Source organism: Tripterygium wilfordii, chromosome 22 (genome assembly GCF_013401445.1).
Source record: "Tripterygium wilfordii isolate XIE 37 chromosome 22, ASM1340144v1, whole genome shotgun sequence".
Lineage (NCBI taxonomy): Eukaryota > Viridiplantae > Streptophyta > Magnoliopsida > Celastrales > Celastraceae > Tripterygium > Tripterygium wilfordii.
The window spans coordinates 10275885-10297830 of record NC_052253.1 but is presented as its reverse complement, the minus strand read 5'-3'; the positions used below and the strand labels follow the sequence as shown (position 1 = coordinate 10297830).

General features: G+C 38.0%; 3 protein-coding genes across 6 annotated transcripts; 1 reads left to right on the top strand and 2 right to left on the bottom strand.

Annotated features, from left to right (window-relative positions):
• Positions 1-854: 854 nt before the first annotated feature.
• LOC119992315 (transcription initiation factor IIA subunit 1-like) lies at positions 855-6735 on the bottom strand. Its single transcript, XM_038839031.1, has 11 exons — positions 6370-6735; positions 5962-6132; positions 5692-5844; positions 5418-5469; positions 5287-5345; positions 4993-5118; positions 2840-2992; positions 1958-2021; positions 1630-1787; positions 1431-1514; positions 855-1317 (listed from the first exon to the last, which is right to left on the bottom strand). Exons 1-11 carry the CDS (start codon positions 6490-6492, stop codon positions 1294-1296), a joined length of 1167 nt encoding a protein of 388 aa, XP_038694959.1. The 5' UTR covers positions 6493-6735; the 3' UTR covers positions 855-1293.
• An 801-nt stretch (positions 6736-7536) lies between these two features.
• LOC119991990 (serine/arginine repetitive matrix protein 1-like) lies at positions 7537-13796 on the top strand. Of its 3 annotated transcripts, XR_005466303.1 has the most exons (14): positions 7695-7766; positions 7893-7982; positions 8139-8261; positions 8522-8689; positions 8767-8853; positions 8993-9129; positions 10366-10413; positions 10496-10552; positions 10707-11465; positions 11579-11674; positions 11786-11926; positions 12030-12215; positions 12290-13145; positions 13438-13796. XR_005466303.1 is itself a non-coding variant. In XM_038838556.1 (13 exons), the coding sequence occupies exons 1-13, from the start codon at positions 7746-7748 to the stop codon at positions 12882-12884; spliced, it is 2508 nt and encodes an 835-aa protein (XP_038694484.1). In that variant the 5' UTR covers positions 7537-7745; the 3' UTR covers positions 12885-13239. The 3 variants fall into 3 exon arrangements, 2 of the variants coding, with proteins under 2 accessions (XP_038694484.1, XP_038694486.1); XM_038838556.1 differs by lacking the exon at positions 13438-13796 and having other exon boundaries at positions 7537-7766; positions 12290-13239; XM_038838558.1 differs by lacking the exons at positions 10366-10413; positions 13438-13796 and having other exon boundaries at positions 7696-7766; positions 12290-13239.
• Positions 13797-15255: 1459 nt separating this feature from the next.
• LOC119990517 (methylsterol monooxygenase 2-2) lies at positions 15256-19932 on the bottom strand. 2 transcript variants are annotated; one of them, XM_038836478.1, is made up of 7 exons: positions 19639-19930; positions 18222-18359; positions 17481-17626; positions 17212-17331; positions 16895-17107; positions 16725-16805; positions 15256-15636 (listed from the first exon to the last, which is right to left on the bottom strand). In XM_038836478.1, exons 1-7 carry the CDS (start codon positions 19666-19668, stop codon positions 15585-15587), a joined length of 780 nt encoding a protein of 259 aa, XP_038692406.1. In that variant the 5' UTR covers positions 19669-19930; the 3' UTR covers positions 15256-15584. The 2 variants fall into 2 exon arrangements, with proteins under 2 accessions (XP_038692406.1, XP_038692407.1); XM_038836479.1 differs by lacking the exon at positions 16725-16805 and having other exon boundaries at positions 19639-19932.
• Between the last annotated feature and the right edge of the window lie 2014 nt (positions 19933-21946).

Sequence of the window (21946 nt, the reverse complement as noted above, 5' to 3'; positions counted from 1 at the left end):
CCGTAGAGAAAAAGAGCCTAAGAAATTTATCCCTTTTGTCCTTGTTTTCCAACTGAGGGAGAGCCAAAAACGTGTCCAGGAGTGTCCTCACCGTATCCTCCCTCTAAAAAGTTGACCAAAATCAGGACACGGTCAGGACACGTGTCGGAGGCGTGTCGACAGTTTGTCGATGTCCGACAAGTGTCCGACACGGACACTTCGTCATTTTAGAAGTGTTCGTGCTTCCTAGGTTAAAAGTGTAAAGACTTCAGGAAGGACATTGTGGATAGTGTAAGACATCAGGAAATGTTGAATTTAGTTGACTAATTGAATTCATCGAGGACTTCATTTTCACTCATGCAATCTGAATTAAAGATAGTGAAAATTAATTGTAAAAAATGCACGCGGATGTATATTGAGGTACGATTGTTTATAATTTTCATTTTAAGTATACTGTCATCATAAGTTGTTGTATTTGTGTATAAATGTGGTCTCCCTGTTTGACTTAGTCGAAGGTGGGGAATTGCCTTGTGCATCTGGACATGATTATCTGTTAGGGCGCACAAGGGGGTTTTAAGGCTATGTCAGTGATCTGACATCTACGATTTCTGAGATCAATGATGGGACAACGAATCTTCTTGAAGTTGATTTGTAGTTTTGTTTGACGTGATGCTGAGGGCAAGACATAGTAGATTCGCCTTCGACAAAAGGGAGTGGCGACGAATGTGTTGTTTGGCACAACAGAAGTGGGAAGTGGATCCGCTTCCACTTCTGCTATGCCAAAGAGGTAGATAGTATTTCTGAGTTCCACATATAGTTAGTTGTAATCAAGAAATGGAGGACATTGAGAACATCTTTCAAAGGCAAGTGACAGGAAGCCAAAAACAAGGCTAGATTAACACCTTCTAAATGGCACAACTCAAGCTTGACAATGATACGCATAAAATGTTCACCTCATGCATAAGGCATTGTTCCAAACCATAATGTTGAGCAAAAAGCCAAAAAGAGTAAATAAATCAACAGCAATGCAATTCCTAAATCGGCCAAAACGTCCGAGTACATGGTATAAACGGAATTACAAATCCCCAATAGAGAAGATAGAACTTCAGGTAACTCCTCAATTCGCCACTTAATTATAGGCTAAAAAGCTCTTCCTTTATGTACAATAGGCCAACCATCCCATCCCATTCCTCCCCTCCCCTCAACATTAACACTAATAATGAAAGAAACATCAAAACACCCAATGGAACCTCCAAATTCCCTTCTTTAAAAGTAACTGCAACTTGATGGCAGCGGGAATCGACATTGGCAAAATCAGAAGTCAAATTCTCCTGTTGCCTGCGAAAGATATGTAACATATCATTGAAGTTTGCAATTGCATGATGATGATGGACATTAGCAGAACAGAAGGAAAGAATGAAATTAATCAATTGTGTAAGCCAAAAAGCCACCTTATTGAAGAGAATGTCCTTGTTGTTTATGTGCATGATGCCATCCTTCAGTGTGCACTTCCACCTGCTCTTGGTACGAGTTACCTATCCCAATTCCCAGCAAGCACATAAGATTAGACAGCGTTTACATTTAATTCAGAGATGCACTACCAGCGTTCAATGGCCAATGATGCATGGCGAATAAAAGAGCAAGAACTACCTTGTCAAATTGAGCCAAAACTAGATGTTGTGTGTTCAGCTCCTCTCCTTGATCCACATCATCAAATTCATCATCGTCATTTTCATTCAAAGGCTCATCCTCGTCATCATCTCCAGTATCATTTTGAGCAATAGGAGCAGGAGTACCTGCCTGCAACTCTGAAGAAGCAAAAATGGGAAGCAGGGGGAAGATGACAGGTCAATATCAGAGCGAAAATTTTGGTTTGCTACTTTCAACAAGTAGACCAGGAAGAGAAGAATATTACATTCCAGGCTTCCCCTTCTAACAATAAAATTAATAATTTGCGCAATTATTCAACCAAACTTACCATTCGTAGCCGGTGTGTTCACAATGTTGTAATCTTCATTGACAACTCCTTGATAATTATAAATCTTCAAGGTCAGAAAACATACAAAGAAGGGCAGAAATTGAAAGAGTTAGTAATCACAATTCTCAAGTACTTCAGACATGGAATGAAGGACAAGGGATATAAGAAAGTGGACGGACACCCTGCACGTGATCGACCATGCTTCAGCTACAAACCCTTTATTATCATGCTCACAGTTTTATAAAAACATATTAGATCAGATGACGATCCAAGGAGATCATTTTTGTGGGAGCTAGATCCCTGCTTAATAATCTAAAAGATAATTTTTCAAATGCTACAACTTTTCATGGAGACTAATAATTCAACTTTCTTTCCCCAAAAGGAGAAGAAACAAACCGATCAGCAGGATCTGGGGGTTAGAACAATTCAGTTGATCAGGTAAACCTATACTTTAGCATGCATATCCTCTCTTTTCCAAGTGCAACAGGGTCTATACGTGTCAAACTACAGAACTTAACAGTTAAATAAATTCTAAGTTTGCAGAGGCAGAAAACTAAAGATGATCATGGATGTCGAGTACATGTCAGACCATTAAGATTCAATTGTCACACTAACTATAGAGCAGTGCAATATGGTTTCTTTGGAAAAAACCATCTAGCATATCAATGATCAAACGCCAAAAAGAAATGTCAGTGATATCAGTAAGGATGCAAGAAAGGCATATTTCTTGAATCTATAGTTAGTGTGACAACTGAATCTTAATGGTCTGACAATTAAGATTCAAGAAATATGCCAGTAGATGTAAATAATTAGATTAATACATCAAAAAAGGCACATTTCTTGAATCTTTGTTCTCAAAGAATTGAGAATGGTCATACGTACATTGGGAGTAGAAAGCACATCATCATAAGGATCAGGAATGGGCCCATCTAGTTGAGGTATCTTAGTAGATGACCTTGCCAATTGAGCCAAGATCTCCTTACTCGCAGTGGTGTCAGTATCACATCTAGAAAGGGAACCGTCGCCCAGACTTACCTGAAAGTCACCGTTAAATGAGTCAAAGATCCATAAAAACGATTGGGGTGGGGGGGCAATTGAGCTATATCCTTTCGGATACGAAAAATAAAATCATCCCGGTAAGGCGGTAATACAGCATGGAAAGATAATATGCATATTTGGAGTGAACTATTAGGAAATATCGCCCTTATTTCTAGCATTACACGTGTTCACAAATTTGTACAATAAGATAAATGCGCATGAAGAGAAACATTGGGCACAGCCGCACAGTAATGAAGTTGCATCATTGTAACCACATCATAGTCTATTCAAACCATGGACACCCTCTCCACAATGAGAAGTTAATACTGCCTACATCTGTCATCCTCAGACCCCACCACCTGGCAGAACCTTGTACAGTGGGCGTGATTACCAAACAATACAACAGTATGTAAAAGAAGGGGTTAAATGGACCATTCAAAATCCAGTCAAGAAAACATAAACCAACTTGCTGCAATCTTACATTTCAAATCCCCAAAAAAACTCGGATATTTTCAACAATCAAGGGATTTATCATGCCTCAATACTTATGAGATCTACACCCATCTTGTCATCACTTCAGTTTCCACAAAACATGGTGTCCTACATTACTACATTAGAAAAACAATAACCCCAAACCATCTTAATTGGAGCATCGTCATGCTATCAGCTACCCGATCCTATCTTTGCAATTTCCATTATGCTCATTTCTCCACCACAAATATTGCCCAACTTCACCTGCTAACCACTTTAACTTTCCAACACCACAATGCATGGAACATTTGATTTTGGTACCCTACAAAGATACATCACAAACTTACACCCTCCTGCATTTTTTTTTTTAAATTCAAACACAAAATTGATGAGTCTTAGTTGAATTTTATTGCCTAAAAGGTAATAGTGAGGTAACCAAACTTTAATCCGAATTACATCTACCATTCTTTCGAGAAACAAGCAAATATTTTACGCCAAACTTCCAGCACCCACTTCTGCAATAGATAAAGATGAGCAGCCAACCATGCATACAATCTGAAACCTACCAACCATAAAAAGTTTCCCCAAATTACCCTTATATAAACTACCAAATCCTACTTAGAATGATCAGTTGAGAACGAACAAGCAGACTATCTTTCGAAAAAATTGGAGGCCTGTAACAGTTGGATGTTAGATAAGCACAACAGAAGAACAACAGATAATGCAATCATTAAATTGATGGCTAACACCATCACCTATTGTTTCCCCAAAGTAAGAGCCAGACCAGCATTCGACCAAACATCATATTTATCCAATCATACAATATACAACTATTAGCATACAATAAAGCCTTGTGCTTGACTAACAAGAATCACAATCATTCTCCCACCAAGGTCCATGGTCTCAAACCCATAAAACAGCGTATCAGCTCTCAATTTATCACATAAAATCATCTATTGACTGCATTGAGCCTTACACCAGCATTCATTCATGCACAGTTGAAGAAAGGTGACCAAGTTTATGCAAACTAACACCACCCAAGTCTCGTGTTAACGCACAACAGAAGCAAACCAAACATGAAAGAAAAAATTACACATTCGTCATAATTTAAGTTGAGTTCTTTCAGTAACCTTCAATTCGATTTCTTTAATTACAAGCATCCCTAGCCTCAATTCAATACTTAAGATTTTCTAAATGCAATCATAATTTGGAAATTCAAGGATTATCTGCAATACAATGGTTTAATAATTATCATCTAATTCGCTAAAACTGCAGGGCAACATAAAAAATTTGCTAAATCAAATATTCAACCAAGTACATATTTGACAAGCATGCGTTAATGCAATCTTTGATAAACAGTTTACTCGACTTGGGACCTGCAAAAAGGCAAGATTCAAAATTTCCCTAATACTAAAAAAGTAACCCTAGCCTTACACAGATAAAAACGGCCATTAGCAAATTTCACAATAGGTCCACTTTCTTCAATAAGGAAGTTAATAATATTCATAATTCAGAGGAAAACATACCTCAAGCTGCGATGACTCAGAAAGAGCATCTCCAGCTCCATCTTGCTGGGGTATGTACCCACCATTTTGATATTTTGTAGGGATATCATCACGTTTTCGCTTTCCAGAAGACATCATGAAGAAGTCCTGAAATTTTCTCCAAGGTTGTAACATAGGAACATCTTATACTAAGGAAGCACACCACTATATTCTTCAAGATGGATTCTCCAAAAACCAAAAACATAAATTCAACACTAATCGTAATGTTATGAAACAAATTAACCGTCACTATTTTGGAATGCAAAAAAAAGTTACCTGTGTCGGGGATTGATGAGAGGCTCCTCTATCCACCTCATCCCGTCCTTCCACATAGGCTACATGGAACAACCTCCATCACTAATGAACAACAGAAAACAAACCATTTGATCATAAGCAACAACACTCACCAACATTAACATCAAGTGGAGCCCTTTGATTCATCCAGGGAGATGGAGGTTGCTGAGAAAACAAAGAAAATTTTGGTATTAATAGGAATTATCGATCGCATCATTACCAACAACACAGAAAGGTAAAATTACTCGAACATGGACAAAAACCAAGTCCTTGATTGGGGAGAAAGAGAGACATAATGCAAATCGATATTCGCAACATAATAACACAAGCAAAGGCTTCCAAAATAGTATGCTAAGCCAGGGATAGCGTAACAAGGTTGGTGGTTACCATGTATGGGCTGGGCCTCCCTGCTTTCAACTCATTATTGCCAACACTATCATTTGCTGGAGTGGAGTACTCACTGGGCCCTGTAGGAATGTTATACATTGAACTGTTCTCACTTCCAGGTAAGGATGTCTGCATAGGGGTTTGAGCAGGAGTCTGCGTGTCCAAAGAAATCCACATCCAACATCAAAATTTGAAGACAGTTCAACTCCAATGCCAAAAATAAATTAATGACACAATGATGGATGTAAAGGCGCACTAAATTGCACTCACTGGAGGGAAAAGTAATTCAGCTGTGGGAGTCTCATACTCCTCAGTACCCTCATACGGAACGTTGAGGTCGTGCACTGGAGTAATAGGACCTCCAGGGGTCGGCTTGGCTGCTGATGACCTATCTGATAAACCGTAAATAACACCCGCTTGCATCATCTTCGTCTCCCAAAGCTGGAAAAAAAAACTCTCTCCGTAAATAAACATAAATCAAAGATTTAATCAGCCTCAAACACCACTATCCAGCCCCAGATTCCACAAAATATCAAAACCCTAGGTCGGCCCAGATCCAATCCACACACACCAAAGAACTTTAACCCCAAGATTTTGATTAGAGCTTAGTAACAGAATAAATAGAGAAACTATAAAATAATTTTAGAGGAAATTTGACGATCGGGTAAGAATCTTTACTCCTTGGAGCTCGTTGAGGACCCCCTCCCCAGGCCCACCGTTGTTTACAAACTCGTCGCGGACCTTGTTGATGACATCCTCTATCACCTTGAGGTAGACAGAACTGGTCGTTGAGGTGGTCATTTATCTCACAAACTAGCTAGCCTTCGATTCTCCCAGGAAAATTCTCGATTGGGAAGATTTTCTCGAGAAAATTCAATAGAAAAATCAGGTGAGAAAATCGAATATGTGGAGCATAAGAATTTGGAGCTTTAAGATCGATCGGTGTCGAGGATTCGGAAGCTGTGAAGTGACATGAGGTGAAGAGAGCGGCGACTAGCTAAGGACGGAGAGAGAGGAAGGAGAAGCGGACCAGAAAAAGGAGAATAAAGAGTGGAATATAAATAGGTTTGCATCCGATTATATGCGTGGGTCCACGTGTCAAAATCTGCACTGGCTGAGATTTTTTGCCTCACCTGGTGAGGTCTTAACTCTTAAAGCCGTTTCCCAGGATAGAATTAGGAAATCGTGGACTGCTTGCTTTTTTCACATATGGGCCGGGCTTACATCAAGACATTGGGTTTGGTTTAGATGGACGGGCTTACATTAAGGGTCTGTTTGGTATCACTTTTGTTTCTTATTTTTTTTTTAATTTTCAAAAAATAAAAATTAAAAACAAAAAATATTGTTTGTTAGTATTTTCTGTTTTGGTTTTCATGAAAACCATAAACAGGTTTTCAAAATTTTTGAAAACAAGAAAAAAAGGTTATTAAAAGTTTTGGAAACAGAACTAGTTACACTTATTATAGATTGTATTTTTCTTTAAGATTTCATATTGCAAATTGCATAGAGATATGAAGATAATGATCAAATATACTTTGGGTTATTGTTTTATTTCTCATCTTTTTTTTTTCTGTTAATATTTTCAATGGTGAATATATAGTGGTGTGGATATACTTCATTATTATGAAAATAAAAGTATAAACACATATTTTTTTATTTTTTTTTGTTTATGTTTTCAATTTTTGTTTTCAACTTTAAGTATTCAACCAAAATTAATTTTAATTTTATGTCTTTTATTTTTATTTTCAAAATTATTGAAAGGATAGCAAACACAGCCTAAATATATCGGGCATCGCTAGTCCACGGCTCCACGCCCAAACTACACCATTATTTTCCTTCCTGGCTTCATCGAGAGAGTAGAGTACCATAACGCAGCCACAGGATACTTGGCGTAAGTGCGGATAAACTCTCGAGTCGAGAGTTCTGTGATTCAAATCAAGTCTCTCGCTCCGGACACACTGTCTAGTTCTCTCCCAGTTTATGCTAACAATCTCCGGTTAAGATTCTGTAATTCACTAGCTCAATCAACTAACGCCACAGAAAAACCCTAGAAAATGTCGGGCGGGTTTTTCCGGGTAAGTTTCATTTCAAAATGCGAGCAACCCTAGATCCAAGCTCAGAACGTCGTGATATACTAGATCTTTGAATTCGGTTCCGTAATTTCGAATACACCGTTTGTAATTGTGGATTATGGTATTCAGGGTACGTCTTCCGAGCAAGACACTCGATTCTCAAATAAGCAAGCGAAGCTGTTGAAATCGCAGAAGTTTGCCCCAGAATTGGAGCATCTGGTTTGTTTCATTGAACTTAGTTATTTCTTTGGTTTTGCTAGTAACGACTGATGACTCTTCCATATTTTTCATTCACTGAACTAGTTTAGTGTTAGATATTTTGGTGGATGGAATCCCTAGTCTGTCTTTGTCATTATTGAGAACCGTGTGATTCAGGTTGACATGACCAAGGTCAAGATGGATGTCATCCGTCCCTGGATTGCCAATAGGGTAACTGAACTTCTTGGGTTCGAAGATGAAGTTCTTATCAACTTTATATATGGTCTCCTTGATGGAAAGGTATTGTATTTTTTTTCCGCAATAATTCAATGTGACATGTTCTTGTTAGTTATCCATATTTTGTTTGTTCATCCATGGTATTGTTGTGTTATAAAGACGTTTCAGTACGATGGTAATATTAGACTGGAATTGACACCTGATATCAATTTAGTTTAGGATTGCTGGTTGACCAGAAAACTTTGGAGCTTTTCTCTATGTTTACATGACTCTGTTATCCCATGGATTGCACCAGTTTATCATTAGTATTAATTTTGTTGCAGGAAGTGAATGGAAAAGAGGTTCAAATCCCGCTCACTGGATTCATGGAGAAAAATACAGTGAAGTTTATGAAGGAGCTTTGGACGCTTCTTCTCAGTGCCCAGGGAAATGCAAGTGGCATTCCCCAACAGTTCTTGGATGCCAAAGAGGAAGAAGCCCGAAAGAAAAAGGTTCATTACCTTCGTGAATAATTTGTTCTTCCTTATATTGCCCAGTTTTACTGAGAATGATGCATGAATCATTGCAGGCTGAGGCTGATCGGATAGCAAATGAAATTCAGAAGAAGAAAGAGAATGAAAGCAGAGAACTCGGGCAAGAGAGGTTAAGGAAGATGGTAATACTTATTAATTCATGCTGCAGTTGCCTTATTTATAGCGTGGTTTTTGGTTTTAACTTCTGCTTGTGTTTTTCATGGCGTTCAGCTAGCTTCTGCAATTATTTGGGTTCATGTCCTTTACCTCAAACTACTGTAGGACAATGGGGTTGAAATGAAGGCCAACATTGCAGATTTGGAGCACACCTCAAGGCATTTGCCACGGAGGAGTTCCAGCATTCGTTCTGGGGATGATAAAGAAACCAACAGGAGAAATGGTTTTAGTGGAAGAAGCAGGTGTGAACTTTCCCTTGTAACTTTGTTGTGGCAACATTTACTCGGTGCTGTCATTTTTATTGATAGGATATCATACTGAACTAGAAACAAAATATCACATAGAAGATAATGTGCATAATCATCATCAAAGCCTTTATTCCAAAAACATTTTGAGTCTGCTACATGAATCGAGGTTATAAATTCGTAAGGGAAGTGTCCAGGGACGGAGCTACCAAGGTTTCCAGGGGGGCATGCGCCCCCCCCCCTGGATTTTCAAAATTTTTTTACTATGTATATATATTTGTGTAAGTTTAGTACTAAATTCCTGTTAGTCTGGTGGAAATGGTGTCTAAGCTTTCACCATAGTGCCCAAGTTCGAAACTCATGAGCTGCAACCTCATTAGTCTCTTTTTTTCTTTATTTTAAATAATTCTCTCTTTATTATGCATGAGTTCCAAACTGGTTTGCAGCTCCGTTCTCTTTCTTTTTAAAATTATTTTGTATTTTAAATCATTATCTCTTTATCCACAAAAAATATTTTAAGTGGGTAATAAATTTTGATTTTTCATTTATTATATCTTATATAACTTATAGAATACTAATATTCTAAAATAGAAATACATTTTAAATTAATAAAAAAAAAGAACTGAATTTGAATTGAATAGAATAAAAAAAATGGAGTATATAGGTTTGGACTTTGGGATGTTTATATATTTGAAGTTTGAGAGTCATATTTCTAATAGTTTTCTGTTTATAATATATTCTCTTGAAAGGATGATTGAATTAATTGTTCTATGTTGAGTGAACTATGGTAACTCAAGATCATTAAAACTAGTGATTATAAAATATGTATATTTTTTAATTTTGCTTGTTCTCGTAATAATATAAAACGGAAGCACTACACATCCATAAACATATGACATGCCTATGTGGCTTCTTTAATAAAGTGTGTTTGTTTTTTTAATCTATGTGACATGCCTATCTGGCTTGCCACCTAGATTATGTAAGTTTATGGATGGGCCATTTTGGAATATAAAATATGTATAGATTTTACTATTGCATATCAAATTATATTTACTTGACTAAATTTTAACAAAAGACATATAAATAACCTAAAAAAATTTTTGGGGACACTGCCCCTGAACCCCTGTGGTGCCCCTCCTCACCCCAAATCCTAGCTACGTCCCTGGAAGTGTCTAATCTGTTGTGATTATATGTAGTTATGGAAGTGTAATGAACATTTCTCTTTTTGTACAGAGATTCTAGGTCTCCCCATTCAGTTGATAATTCCTTTGCTTCCCATTGGTATCCCCCGTACTATTGCATTCTGTCTTCATGCTTGTTATATGCCTTGGGTTTATTGTGTTTTGATGGTCTTTATGTACAGGGCTTCACAATCTCGATCGACTAGCAAGTCCCTTTCATGTTCCAGAAGTGATTCGAGGTAGTGTCTAATTTTCCAGAAGTTGGTAAAATCATTGCAATTTGGTTCCTTGTAACTGGACACACATGTTATTCAATATGTATGTCTCTGGAAAATTATTCATGTTTCATCACTTGCTGACATTATGGGGGTTGATGCATTGTAAATGTTCCAGTGATAGGCATAAGTCAAGGAGCAGTTCTAGATCTCCTGCAACTCGGGGGCGCTCCATATCTCCAGAAAGGGTGTTTCATTCACCTAGAAGACGTTCAATTCCACCTCGTAGGAGGCACTCACCCTCGATTTCCCTTTCTCCTCGAAGGAGATCATCTTATTCTAGGCGAAGATCTAGATCAAGATCACGTCATAGGTCACCTTCCCCAGAATGGCGTAGAATACGTTCTCCTTGTAGAGACATATCACCTTCCTCGGTGCGGCACCGGTTATCTTCACCCGTTCGATGGCGTAGAAGGTCTCCATCACCTGTCAGGCGTAGATCTCCTTCAAATTTGCGGCGTAGATCTCCTTTGCATGTCCGACGCAGGTCTCCTTTGTCCCTACGTCCTCGATCTCCTTCCCCCGTGCGGCATGGAAGTCCTTCACCCATTAGACGTAGATCACCTCGTCCTGCACGGCGTAGGTCACCCATTCCAACACGCCGTAGATCGCCCTCTCCTGTACGGCGAAGATCTACCTCTAGACTGAGACATTGGAGGTCTCCATCGAGTCCACTTCGCAGATCTCCATCTCTTGTGAGAAACAAATCTCCTATTCGTTTTGGCAGGAAATCACCTGGTCCTTCCCGTCGCAGGTCTCCTTCAGCATATGAATCAAGCTCCCCATCTCCTATCCAGAATGGATCCCGTTCACCTATAAGGAGATCTCCAGTGTACAACAAGAGGTCAACAAAGGAGTCTTTTAGAGAAAAGATTAGGTATTTTCACTTTTACAGTGAACTGTTTTTTCATATTTGGCACTTGTTGATCAAGTGCAGGTAAATATCAATGACACTGCTTATGAACCTTTGTCTGCGCATCATCCATCTAGGACTATGATGAGGTCACCAGAGAAAGATCCAAAGGACGATAGCAATTTGGGTAAAAAAGCGTTTACTTCGTCATCTTTTCCAGGTGGAGATAGAAGGTATTTCGACTAGTTTGGATAACTGTACTTTTGACATCTTATAGGATTATAAGTTTATAACTATTTGACATATTGCTGAATATATGTATCGGCACATTATAACTTCCGAAGGTCCACTCCATGTGAAAGTACTAGAAGGAAGATAATTGAGCATATGGTTCATGATGACAGCTCAAGTCCACATAGACGAAGAGAGCAAAAACCCCGTCATGAAAGTCCCACCACAAGCAACGAGGAAGAAAATAATTCTAGGTGAGATTTGATATTATACATTTCTGGTTGTCCTTCAATACACGTGTTGGTATCTTATCTAGATTCACGTTTTTCTGGGGGGTATTGGCTGTTTCATTTGTAGGGGTCATGTTGATCTTAAATCTGAGTATAAACATCAGAATCTATCTTCACATGCATCTGATGTCTGTAAGCAGATAGATTCTCCTGTCAAGGTACATGACAATGAAGAGAACTCTCCCAAAAGTTTCGCTGGTCATCGTGTTTCTGATAAAATGGAATCAAGAAAAAAAGAGCAAGAGAAAAGAAGGTATGTTTCTGTCCTCACAGTTGATTTATTTGGTCACTGGGATAAATAGGTGATATATCAATCGTTCCTTACAGTGAGAAGTCTTCTGGGAAGGTGGTTTATTCTGAGAGTTCTGACCACCAAAGACCACCAGCACTGTACAAGGACCTTCCGCCAGAGGACAAACATCGGGTATCAATTCCGGAAGACGACCAGTGCTATAAATCTCAAACTTTGCTGTTTGAAAAGGCTGAAAAGAATAATCGAAATGGTAGTTATGAATCTGGTTCAGATCATAGTGGTAAGCACATAATTGAGAAAAAGGACAAGAGGAAGCATAAAAGATCTGAGAAGCGACAAATGGCTTCTGACGATGATTATAGCTCTGATTCTGATATTGAGTATAGGAAGGAATCGAAGAGGAGGAGGAAGGAAGAAAAGAAGCTACGGAAGGAGGAGAAACGTCAACAGCGTGAGGCGCGGCGCCGTAGAAGGGAACAACGTCGTGCAGAGAAGCTTAAAGCAAAGAATCAGAATGATGATGATTCTTCTGAAGGTGAATATGTTCGAAGGACAGCTTCTCGTCGAAGTGATGATGAGGGGGCAGAGTCAGAGCAAAAGAAACTTGAGATAGAGTTGCGAAACGGGGCTCTTGAATCTCTTAAGGCAAAGAAGGGGATCGATCACTAACTGTGCTGCTGCATTTACACATTAAGATTTTATCTTATCTCGAATCCCCCCCCCCCCCCCCCAAAAAAAAAAATTGCTAGAAGTTTTCTTTAAATCTTATTAACTAGATTCTATTTCTTGGAATTGATGTTTTGGATTTGAGTGTTTTGTACATATAGGTAATTTTTTAATGTGATCTGTGTTTACCGCTGGCAGCTGAGATGGAAAAAATTGGGATTTCCCGAGTTCAACTTAATGCAGAACTTGCTGCTAGATTTTCTGGTAATAATTGTTTTCAGTTGTTTGGGAATACTTTTTTCCTTGGTTGTTTTTCATGATATTATCAACTATGGATATGAGGGTCTCATTGCTTTGATTTGAGTTGATCGTTTTTTATTATTGTTTGGTTTGCTGCATTTGATTTTTAATGTCTATTATTTAATCCTATAGGGTGAAAAAAGAATTAAATAATAATACTGTTGCTTTTTGGAAGGTTAAATGATTCCCTGTTGCTAAATCAATTAGTGTAAATTGGTAGATGGAAATATTGTAACTAGATGACTTGGTTGAGCAGGCTTGTGCCGTTGGGCGTTTCCGCTATTTAAACATCAAATCAAGTGATGCTTATTCTTTCAAGTGATCTTTTAGAAGAACAGTCACTGTAAAGCACAATGTGCTTAGTAGCTTTCTTCTCTGTTCTCACTGTATTTCTGTCTAACATCTGTGTGGTTGGAGATAAGGAATCTGGGGAACTTTTGTTGTAGACCTTCCGCATGCTGTTTTAGTTCTTTGACTCTGACTTGATGTCAGTATCAGCTGTAGCCCTATGGTGTGATCACGTATGTGTATACTTTGTCTAGAATATGACTTCTTCTAGCGATTTTAAGGTGTTGATACTTGGCACTGTTGGATAAGCTATTGGCTTTAATCATCCATGGCATGGGCAAAGTTCTTTTTGTCACTCTAAGTAGAGAAGTTGGTCATTTAATATTGACTGCATAGAATTTTAATCCTTTTATTTTATTTATTGTTTAATTTTCTTTTGAAGAGTACTAGGTTGAATTCTCTGATTCTATTGGTGTAATAATAATACCCCATTTCATCCATCTGGAAATCCTGTTTTGAACTCGAGAAGATGTTTCTTCTTTGGATCCATTGTGTTTCTTCTTCATGAGCATTGTTATTGGAGAAGTCTTGTGACTCCAATTTTACGTTGTTTCCTGAAGTAATCCAATGTTTTTTAGGTTCACATGGCTTATAGATGTGAAAGCAAGCCTATGACTATCCCTTTTCTTCCTGGTGAGGCACGCACTAACAAAACAGGTCACTCAATTATTATGATCGAGTTAATCACTAAGTTTTGAAAGGTTTCAATTTCATCACTCATTTTTTTTAAAAAAAAAAAATTGGTTTCAATTGTTAATTATGATCAGTCACTTACCGAATATTGCTTATTTGGCATTTGATTTTCAATTTTGACCGTTGTGGCATAAAATGACAGGTTCATTGACCTCTGTTTGGAATTAAAGATGGTTTGGCCTCGGATAATGTATTAACGATTGTGAATGCATACACTGAGAAACTACAAACGGTGACCGGCCAATTGACCCAACAAATTATTTTGAGAATTGTTATTTGGTGACGTGACAAGGAAGGAACATGTGTATCAGTGCATGCATATATAATGCATTTTTGTTTGTTTGTCTGTTATCATTTGCTTGCTTTTTTGATTTTTGAGAAATGTGCGTTACATTTTTGCATAAATCAAACATGGGGGCCAAGCAAAACCCATGCTTGACTTATCAAAATAAGGTCAATAAATTAGCACCATCGTAACTTAAATATTTTCATGGCACAATAAAAAGACTATAAAAACCATCCATGCTCTCCTAAATTGGCACCATCATGGTTGCTCAATATTATATACACCCCACAAATCATTCTAGAGGAAAAAACATATGTAAAGAAGGAGAACAATAAGAGAGCGACGACCCTATACTTGTATGCTTAGGTTCACTAACAAGTTTCGGCATCTCACACACCAAGCGAAGTAGGTCAGGCAGTAAGTTTCAAGCTTGAAAATAAAAAACTACTAAAGAAAAATGGCTAGTGAGCTTTTTGTCAAAGAATTTTAGTCCGCAGTATCGGTATTGCTGGAATTTCTGCGTCAAGCATATATATTTATTGAAACGTACCAAAAGCAAATGAAACATAACAAAAGCAAGAAGCATGTTGCTCACTTCAAAAGTCGTGGCAGTACACCTGAAAGAGATAATAGAACACACTCCATTACTAGTGTTTGCCATCTCCAGTTCTGCACAAGTCTGATGGCCTATAAACAGCAACTCAGTGGTGTCGCGAAATTATGGAAAACCTCCAAATTCTCTTTGGAGATAAGCAACCACCACCAAAAGATTTTGACGCAAATAAAACGAGTTAGCATAATCTATAAACCACTAATGTCCAGCATAACAGGTGAGCGACACGAAACGTATACTGAACATGGAAAGTTTAATAATGTGAAAGCAACATCATTCATGTAGGGAACAAATTGCTGAAAGAAAAGCTTTCCCCCAATTCCATGCCGTAACATGAATAGTAACTGAACACAAACAAAGGCAACCACACACAAGATGTGGCAGGGATGGAATGTCTCCGCGATGCCCAGAAATCTTGAACCCATCTTCTTATTTCAAGTTATGGCTCCAATCTTCAACTCCACTAGTCTTTTAAGGCCTTTAACTTTCTATAACCCTTATCAGTACCAAATATCCTGACAGAACATTACAGAAAACCACAAGACTACTGTCAGCATGCGAGGAGTTAGTTTTGCTATAAATGCAAAATACAATTTTCACCCTTTAGGTGAAAAAAAAAGAGAGCATATCCTGAAGCAACGTAACTTGTTAGAAAATAAAGCAATGAGACTTCACATATTAATGTCGTCCAAAGCACCTAGTGCCTTAGGAAAGCTGATATGCCCTCCATGGCTCCATTACGCATTTGAAGCCATCTACCTTACAAGATACCAAACCATAGTTTCTTGGGTGGGGAAGAAAGATGCTGAAGAAAACTAATTGCCTCTTAATTCTTTTTCTCTGAAAAAGATTTAATGTTTCTAATTGCCTCTTAATTCTGTCTCTGAAAAAGATCTAGTGTTTCTAATGACGTCCTGTCCACAAATTTGTAAGGCTACAACCAAAAGTGGCCCAAGACATGGTAAACCAAAACAAATTCAAATAGAATGAATTACAGGCACAAATTTTGTCATGGAACAAGAAAAACTGGCAAAATGATATATGGAGTTAAGGAGAACTGGTATATCCGTATATGCTAGAGGGGGTAGACAAGTACCAATGTGTCTAACACCGTATAAAACACTATACACAGATCGGTCTTAACCATATTGCTCGCATCCAGGTGGCTTCTAAAAAACATAGATGTGCAAGTGTCAGCAGTTACCTCAAGACAACCACAATGTAAGGGCTAAAGATATCTGAATTACTTGCATTGACTGTAAACTTATCTACTTATCTTTTAATCTTCTTCTCCCATGTGATAGTACAACGAAAAGAAGCTTGAGCCATCTTGTGGCCACAACAAGGATGGGGATAAATTCATAAAATCCATCTACCTTCCCCCCATCCCCAAACCCACCCACCCCAGTCCTTCCCAGGAGAGGGAAATGTCAAGCGTATTGGAAATTGAAAAAAAACATGAAGAAAAAAAAAGACGAAAGGAGGAACGAGAGATAAACTTATGGTGCGTAAATGACATGAATTGAATTGGAATTAAAATCCTAGCTTTTGTTCTAACCAAGAAATCTGCTAGGGGTCAAGCAAATGTAAGCCAATAACTCACCAGTCCATGTAAACAAAAGTAGATGAGTAGTTGCCAGATTTGGTGTAGAGCAAACGATGATGATAGTCATGAAAATCAGCGCTAGAAAATGCACAAAACCAAATAAATAAGAAAAAAAACCATCAAAATGACCATAATTCATCAAAAACAAAAAAAAAAAAAAACCTCACCCTCCATAGAGTGGTAAAAAATTTGAGAGGCTCCATGGGAAATGATAACCACAATGTGCCTCAACAGTCTCCAGGACTCTAAGTACCATCCATAGCCACAGAGTTATCATATGGGGACCCGTTATGGCAGGACCAATAATGGTCGCAAAGCCAAGGAACAGAATCTCGGCAGGATGAGCATATTCAGATGTAAGTCCAAATGGTGTAGCATACCTGTACATGCAATAAATACACATAAAACTTCATGTACAACAGAATTGCACATAACCTTGCTCAGGAATTGACATCAGTTAAAATCACCTCAAACTCTCACTTACTCATGATGGACGCTGTGCACATGCTTGTATAGCCATTTTGTGTGCAGAATACGATGTCCCCAGTAGAATACAAAGTCTTCTAGAATAAAGTAGAATAAAATCTGCGATAGAACTACATTCCTGCAGAACCGAAACCAGACTCCTCTTAACTGTTCTTTATGAAGTATTAAAAACATAAGGGAAGAAAACCATTTGACCATGATAATTTTTACATCAAACATTATGGTGTCTAAATAGAAAAGCTTAGTGCACAAGGAACCTGAAAATACCAGGATGGCAATGGAAGACTGCTACGCATCCCCATGTATTTGAAGACGGGATAGGAAAATATCATGACAGGCAAATTGACACCGAAATGATACAACAATAAGCGAGTGATACATTTTTCTTGAGCTGCAGGACTGTTGTTTTTGGTCTGCAAACAACCCAAAAATAGTAGAGAAACTGAGAAGGGATAATGGGCAAAACTTGTTCGTCAATTGTGTCATGGATTTGATCACACACAATGTTCACTTTAATTATACTAAAAACTGTCCAAGAGGGAACAGATAGCTCATCCCAGGTAAGCCTACTAACAAAGGAAAAAAACACATTAACTATGAAAATTGTGCAGTACATTTTCCTTTTCTCCTCTCCTTCTGAGGATAGGGAAGTTCTTTAAGACCATACATGAAGTCCATGAGGAGAAAGTTGAAACATCTTTCAATTCAAGAGGGTAGCATTGATGTTCAAATAGCTGTGTAGTTACATATTTGAGGCATCAAGAACAACTTTTCAGAGGAATGCAATAATGGTATACCTAAGGCTGTTTCCAAATAAAGTGAATACAAGTCCCCGCAGAGCAAGTCAATGAAAAGCCAAAAGTGTTACCACTAGATAAATTTAACAAAGATGAGTTGAAAGGAGCAATGCTAACTTATAAATGAAAACTAAATGCAATAAGAACAAGCAACCTCAGAATAATGAGCACATTAAAGAAGAAGACAAAAGGCAAAATAAAAGAGTTCAACCTGAATCTTGTACTTGCTCAGCCATCCTGCCCTTTCAACAAATATAAATGGTAGTCCAGATAAGAAGAAGACACTCTCATGAAGAAAGAAACTTCCTAGACATGCCAATTGAAAGTCACTGAAATGCGTAGTCAGATACTGCATAAGAAAAGATAAAGAATCAGAAAACAATAATATTTATGTAAAAAATAGGACAATCAAAAAATTGAATGGGGTTGCCAAACCAAACTAGTTCCATAAATCGCCGCTCCTGACCATAAGAATCATTCAACAGTCAAAAAATCTTTTAAGATCTCATACATCAAAAACAATGGTTATGAACTTGAATCCATTGCAGAACAGATCAATCAATCGTAATTAACAGCCTTAGGACCAGGTTCCAGGTTGTTGTCCATAAATCCAACGACTATTCACTGACTTCCAGTAGAACTGAAGATATCATAACTATTCAACAGTAAAAAATGCTTTTAAGATCTCGTACATCAAAAACAATGGTTATGAACTTGAATCCATTGCAGAACGCATCAATCAATCGTAATTAACAGCCTTAGAACCAGGTCCCAGGGTGCTGTCCATAAATCCAACAACTATTCACTGACTTCCAGTAGAACTGAAGATATCATAACTATTCAACAGTCAAAAATGCTTTTAAGATCTTGTACATCAAAAACAATGGTTATGAACTTGAATCCATTGCAGAACAAATCAATCAATCGTAATTAACAGCCTTAGGACCAGGTTCCAGGTTGCTATCCATAAATCCAACAACTATTCACTGACTTCCAGTAGAAGTGTAGAACTGAAGATATCAGAACTACACCTGGGAAATAAAATTGACCCATAAACCCCTACCGTCCTTTTCCAGCAATCCCACTACAATAATTTCCAGCCTAAAATATCAATTTTCCAGCAAAGAGCTAAGACTTCCTCCTTAGTGGCTCAAAAAGAAAATTCAAGAATACAAGCAGTAAAGAAAAAAAGGGGCAGAATCCGAAAAATGAACAACCAAGATCTATACACCCAATTTCAAGCGACAGAGATCACATAAAAATGAATCAATTGAACTGTTCAAAATCTTCCCAACAAGCAATGCTTATATAATATTCTCCATATAATTTAGACAATATTCGTCAAATTAAGTATCCGAGACGCACAAAATACTAATGCATATAGAGAAACAACTATAGAGACAGAGAATCAAGGTAATTCTTCTCATCGTCGCTTGCAAAGGTAAATTGAAATACTAATGCCGCTCTAGTGTCACTAACCTCAGTAGAAATCAAACATCATCAGCAGAATCTCACAAATAATAACTACAATAACAAATCTAGACAAACAAACAAGCGGGAAATGATCAAATCTAACATAAAAATGAAAATCTCGTGAAGTGAGGAGGTTGAAGTAGCAGGAGCATTACCAGCCAGGCAGATTCGATGAACGAAGCCATGGAGGGCTGTGAGTGGAGCTCGATCTCAGGCAAACAATGTGATAATCCTGATAAGGGAAGAGAGAGGAGAAGAGGCGGCGAGATCAATGGAGGAAAAACCAAAGGCCACGAGAGGAGCCAGAGTGTCGACGGAACTGGTTGGCCCCCTTTTTATGATCTTTTCTTTTCTTTTCGTTTTATTTTATGCACACACACGGAGTGTCTTGAGAGTTGAGACTTGGAATTGGCTTCTGGCAATCTGGGGAAGGGGCGCTACGTTGCCAATGAAAATTTTGGAATTGGATTATTATTATGTTCACTCACATGCCACGTACAGCTTGGCCAAATCAGTTATCAGACCGGGGCCCACACGTGAGGTAGCTAAATGGAATAATCAATAGTGGATGCTCTTGTCCTAGTTATTCAAAATATTTACAGTATGAAATTGTGAATCTCATATGTCTTACATGATTTATATAAAATTATATATATATATATAAACTCTCCAATTGTTTTTTTACGTGATAGGGCTCCTTGCCATAGTTAAATAAACCGTCTCGAAAGTACAATATGACATGCAATAATATCTTCAGTGTTCACAAATGTACACTTAGTGTATCTACATTGAATTTCCTTAATAGGTTCTCTAAAATATAGACAAAAATATCATTGTTGACATTGTGCATCTGCACCATGCCTGGGCACACCAAATCCATTAGTTGGTAGTGAACCGCATCGGAACAAGCCTGTAATTCGGGGATCCAACAATTCCTTGTGCATCGGCACCATGCTCGTTGATGGGGTATTAGAGTGTTCCCCAAGAGTGTCACCCCCCCCCCAGGTGAAGCCCTAATGTTCTTTTGGGACATTTTTTTTTCTTGATTTCATCTAAGTTCTTGGGCGATCTTAATATTGGATTTTTAATTTCTTTTATGTTAAACGATATTTTGGTGTCTGATTGTTTTAGGGTATTCGTTCCATATCCTCCTCTGCCGGGATACCCATTAGAAGAGAAGGGATGACAGATGACATAAAGAGACTGGTAAAATAGAGATAAAAGGATGAAAGAGAGAGAGGAGAGATGTGGTAGAGGAGAGATAGGAGGGAGATAACATAAAGTTAACAAAAAAATAATTTATTATTTGTAGGTAATTAAATAGTGGTTACCCAATTATGAGAATTACCTAAAATAGGCAATCTCTGGATATTATTATGCATACCATATTTTTGAGTAGTTCCCCATATTTGTTCTCTAGAGAAGAGAAAGAAAGCAATTGGGGATAAAGATTAAAAATCTTGTGACTATTGTATCCTTCTATTAGCCACGTGTCAAGTGCTTCGTGGGATGGAATCAGGTAAATTCCCCAAGTTAACCCCTCCAGTTTATGTATTCCCTTCTAGGGTTTCAAGCTGGAACGAGTGACTGAGAGTGAAATTCTTCCAATCTTGATCTTTCTGTCTTGTGTTGAATCAGGACGAGAGAGTGTGAGATCCATTTGGTTTTAGAGACCCAAAACCCTAACATGAACAACATCAATTCCATTCTTCAATAGTCGAGATCATGAGTCTAATATCCCATTCAAGGAGCTATATATAAGGTATGCTTCATTCGCGAGGCTGCCTGGGCAAAAGATTGGGGTGGGTATGAAGTTTTCGCCATTGACGTTAATCCCACCTGTGGTAGTGAACGACATAATCGACCCATCTTTTGATCTTATATGATCCAACACCTTGTGTTGAATAGTGGCTCACCAACTATTCATTTGGTGGCTTAGAAAATTCAAATGCATTAAATGCCATTGAATTGATTTCAAAGAAGAAATAGCCATGCATGAATTGGCTCACCATGTGCAAATCCAGGTGGAAAGTTCGGCGCAACACTTTTGTGTGGCTGTGATCTGGTGAACATTTAATACCTGCATGCGTGAGTGATTAAGTGGTAGTAGTATCCAAGTTTGCTACTTTTGGCACAGTCAAAGGTGGGTCTTGCATGGTTTAAATGCATGGGTTGTGCCCGTTATTCTCATGCTGTAAAAGGAACACTATTGATACAACACAAGTCCGCAGTGAGAACTTGAATAGTGATAGTATTTGTAAACTTGGAGAGACGGAGTGTTCTTCAGAGATTATTGGGTGTAATTGGGTTTTGGGTTTGTTAGTGTTACTTGTTTTTGTATTTCTTTGGTGATAAAGTGATTCAGCTCTACCACAAGTGGACGTAGACAAGTGTCAAACCACGTAAATATTTGTGTCTCTTTGTGTTTATATTTATTTTGGAGTTCCTCGACACACCACCTTG

Excerpts from the sequence above, each read along its gene's own strand:
- LOC119992315 (XM_038839031.1), bottom strand. The coding sequence starts at position 6,492 with ATGACCACCTCAACGACCAGTTCTGTCTACCTCAAGGTGATAGAGGAT. Across the intron at positions 5,346-5,417 it reads TCCACTTGATGTTAATGTTG|CCTATGTGGAAGGACGGGAT; the intron begins GTGAGTGTTGTT and ends TGTTCCATGTAG. Across the intron at positions 1,318-1,430 it reads AGGACATTCTCTTCAATAAG|GCAACAGGAGAATTTGACTT; the intron begins GTGGCTTTTTGG and ends TATCTTTCGCAG.
- LOC119991990 (XM_038838556.1), top strand. The coding sequence starts at position 7,746 with ATGTCGGGCGGGTTTTTCCGG. Across the intron at positions 11,675-11,785 it reads TTTCCAGGTGGAGATAGAAG|GTCCACTCCATGTGAAAGTA; the intron begins GTATTTCGACTA and ends TAACTTCCGAAG. Across the intron at positions 11,927-12,029 it reads GAGGAAGAAAATAATTCTAG|GGGTCATGTTGATCTTAAAT; the intron begins GTGAGATTTGAT and ends TTTCATTTGTAG.
- LOC119990517 (XM_038836478.1), bottom strand. The coding sequence starts at position 19,668 with ATGGCTTCGTTCATCGAATCTGCCTGGCTG. Across the intron at positions 18,360-19,638 it reads TCATCGAATCTGCCTGGCTG|TATCTGACTACGCATTTCAG; the intron begins GTAATGCTCCTG and ends TTTCTTATGCAG. Across the intron at positions 17,108-17,211 it reads GTGCACAGCGTCCATCATGA|GTATGCTACACCATTTGGAC; the intron begins GTAAGTGAGAGT and ends TTGCATGTACAG.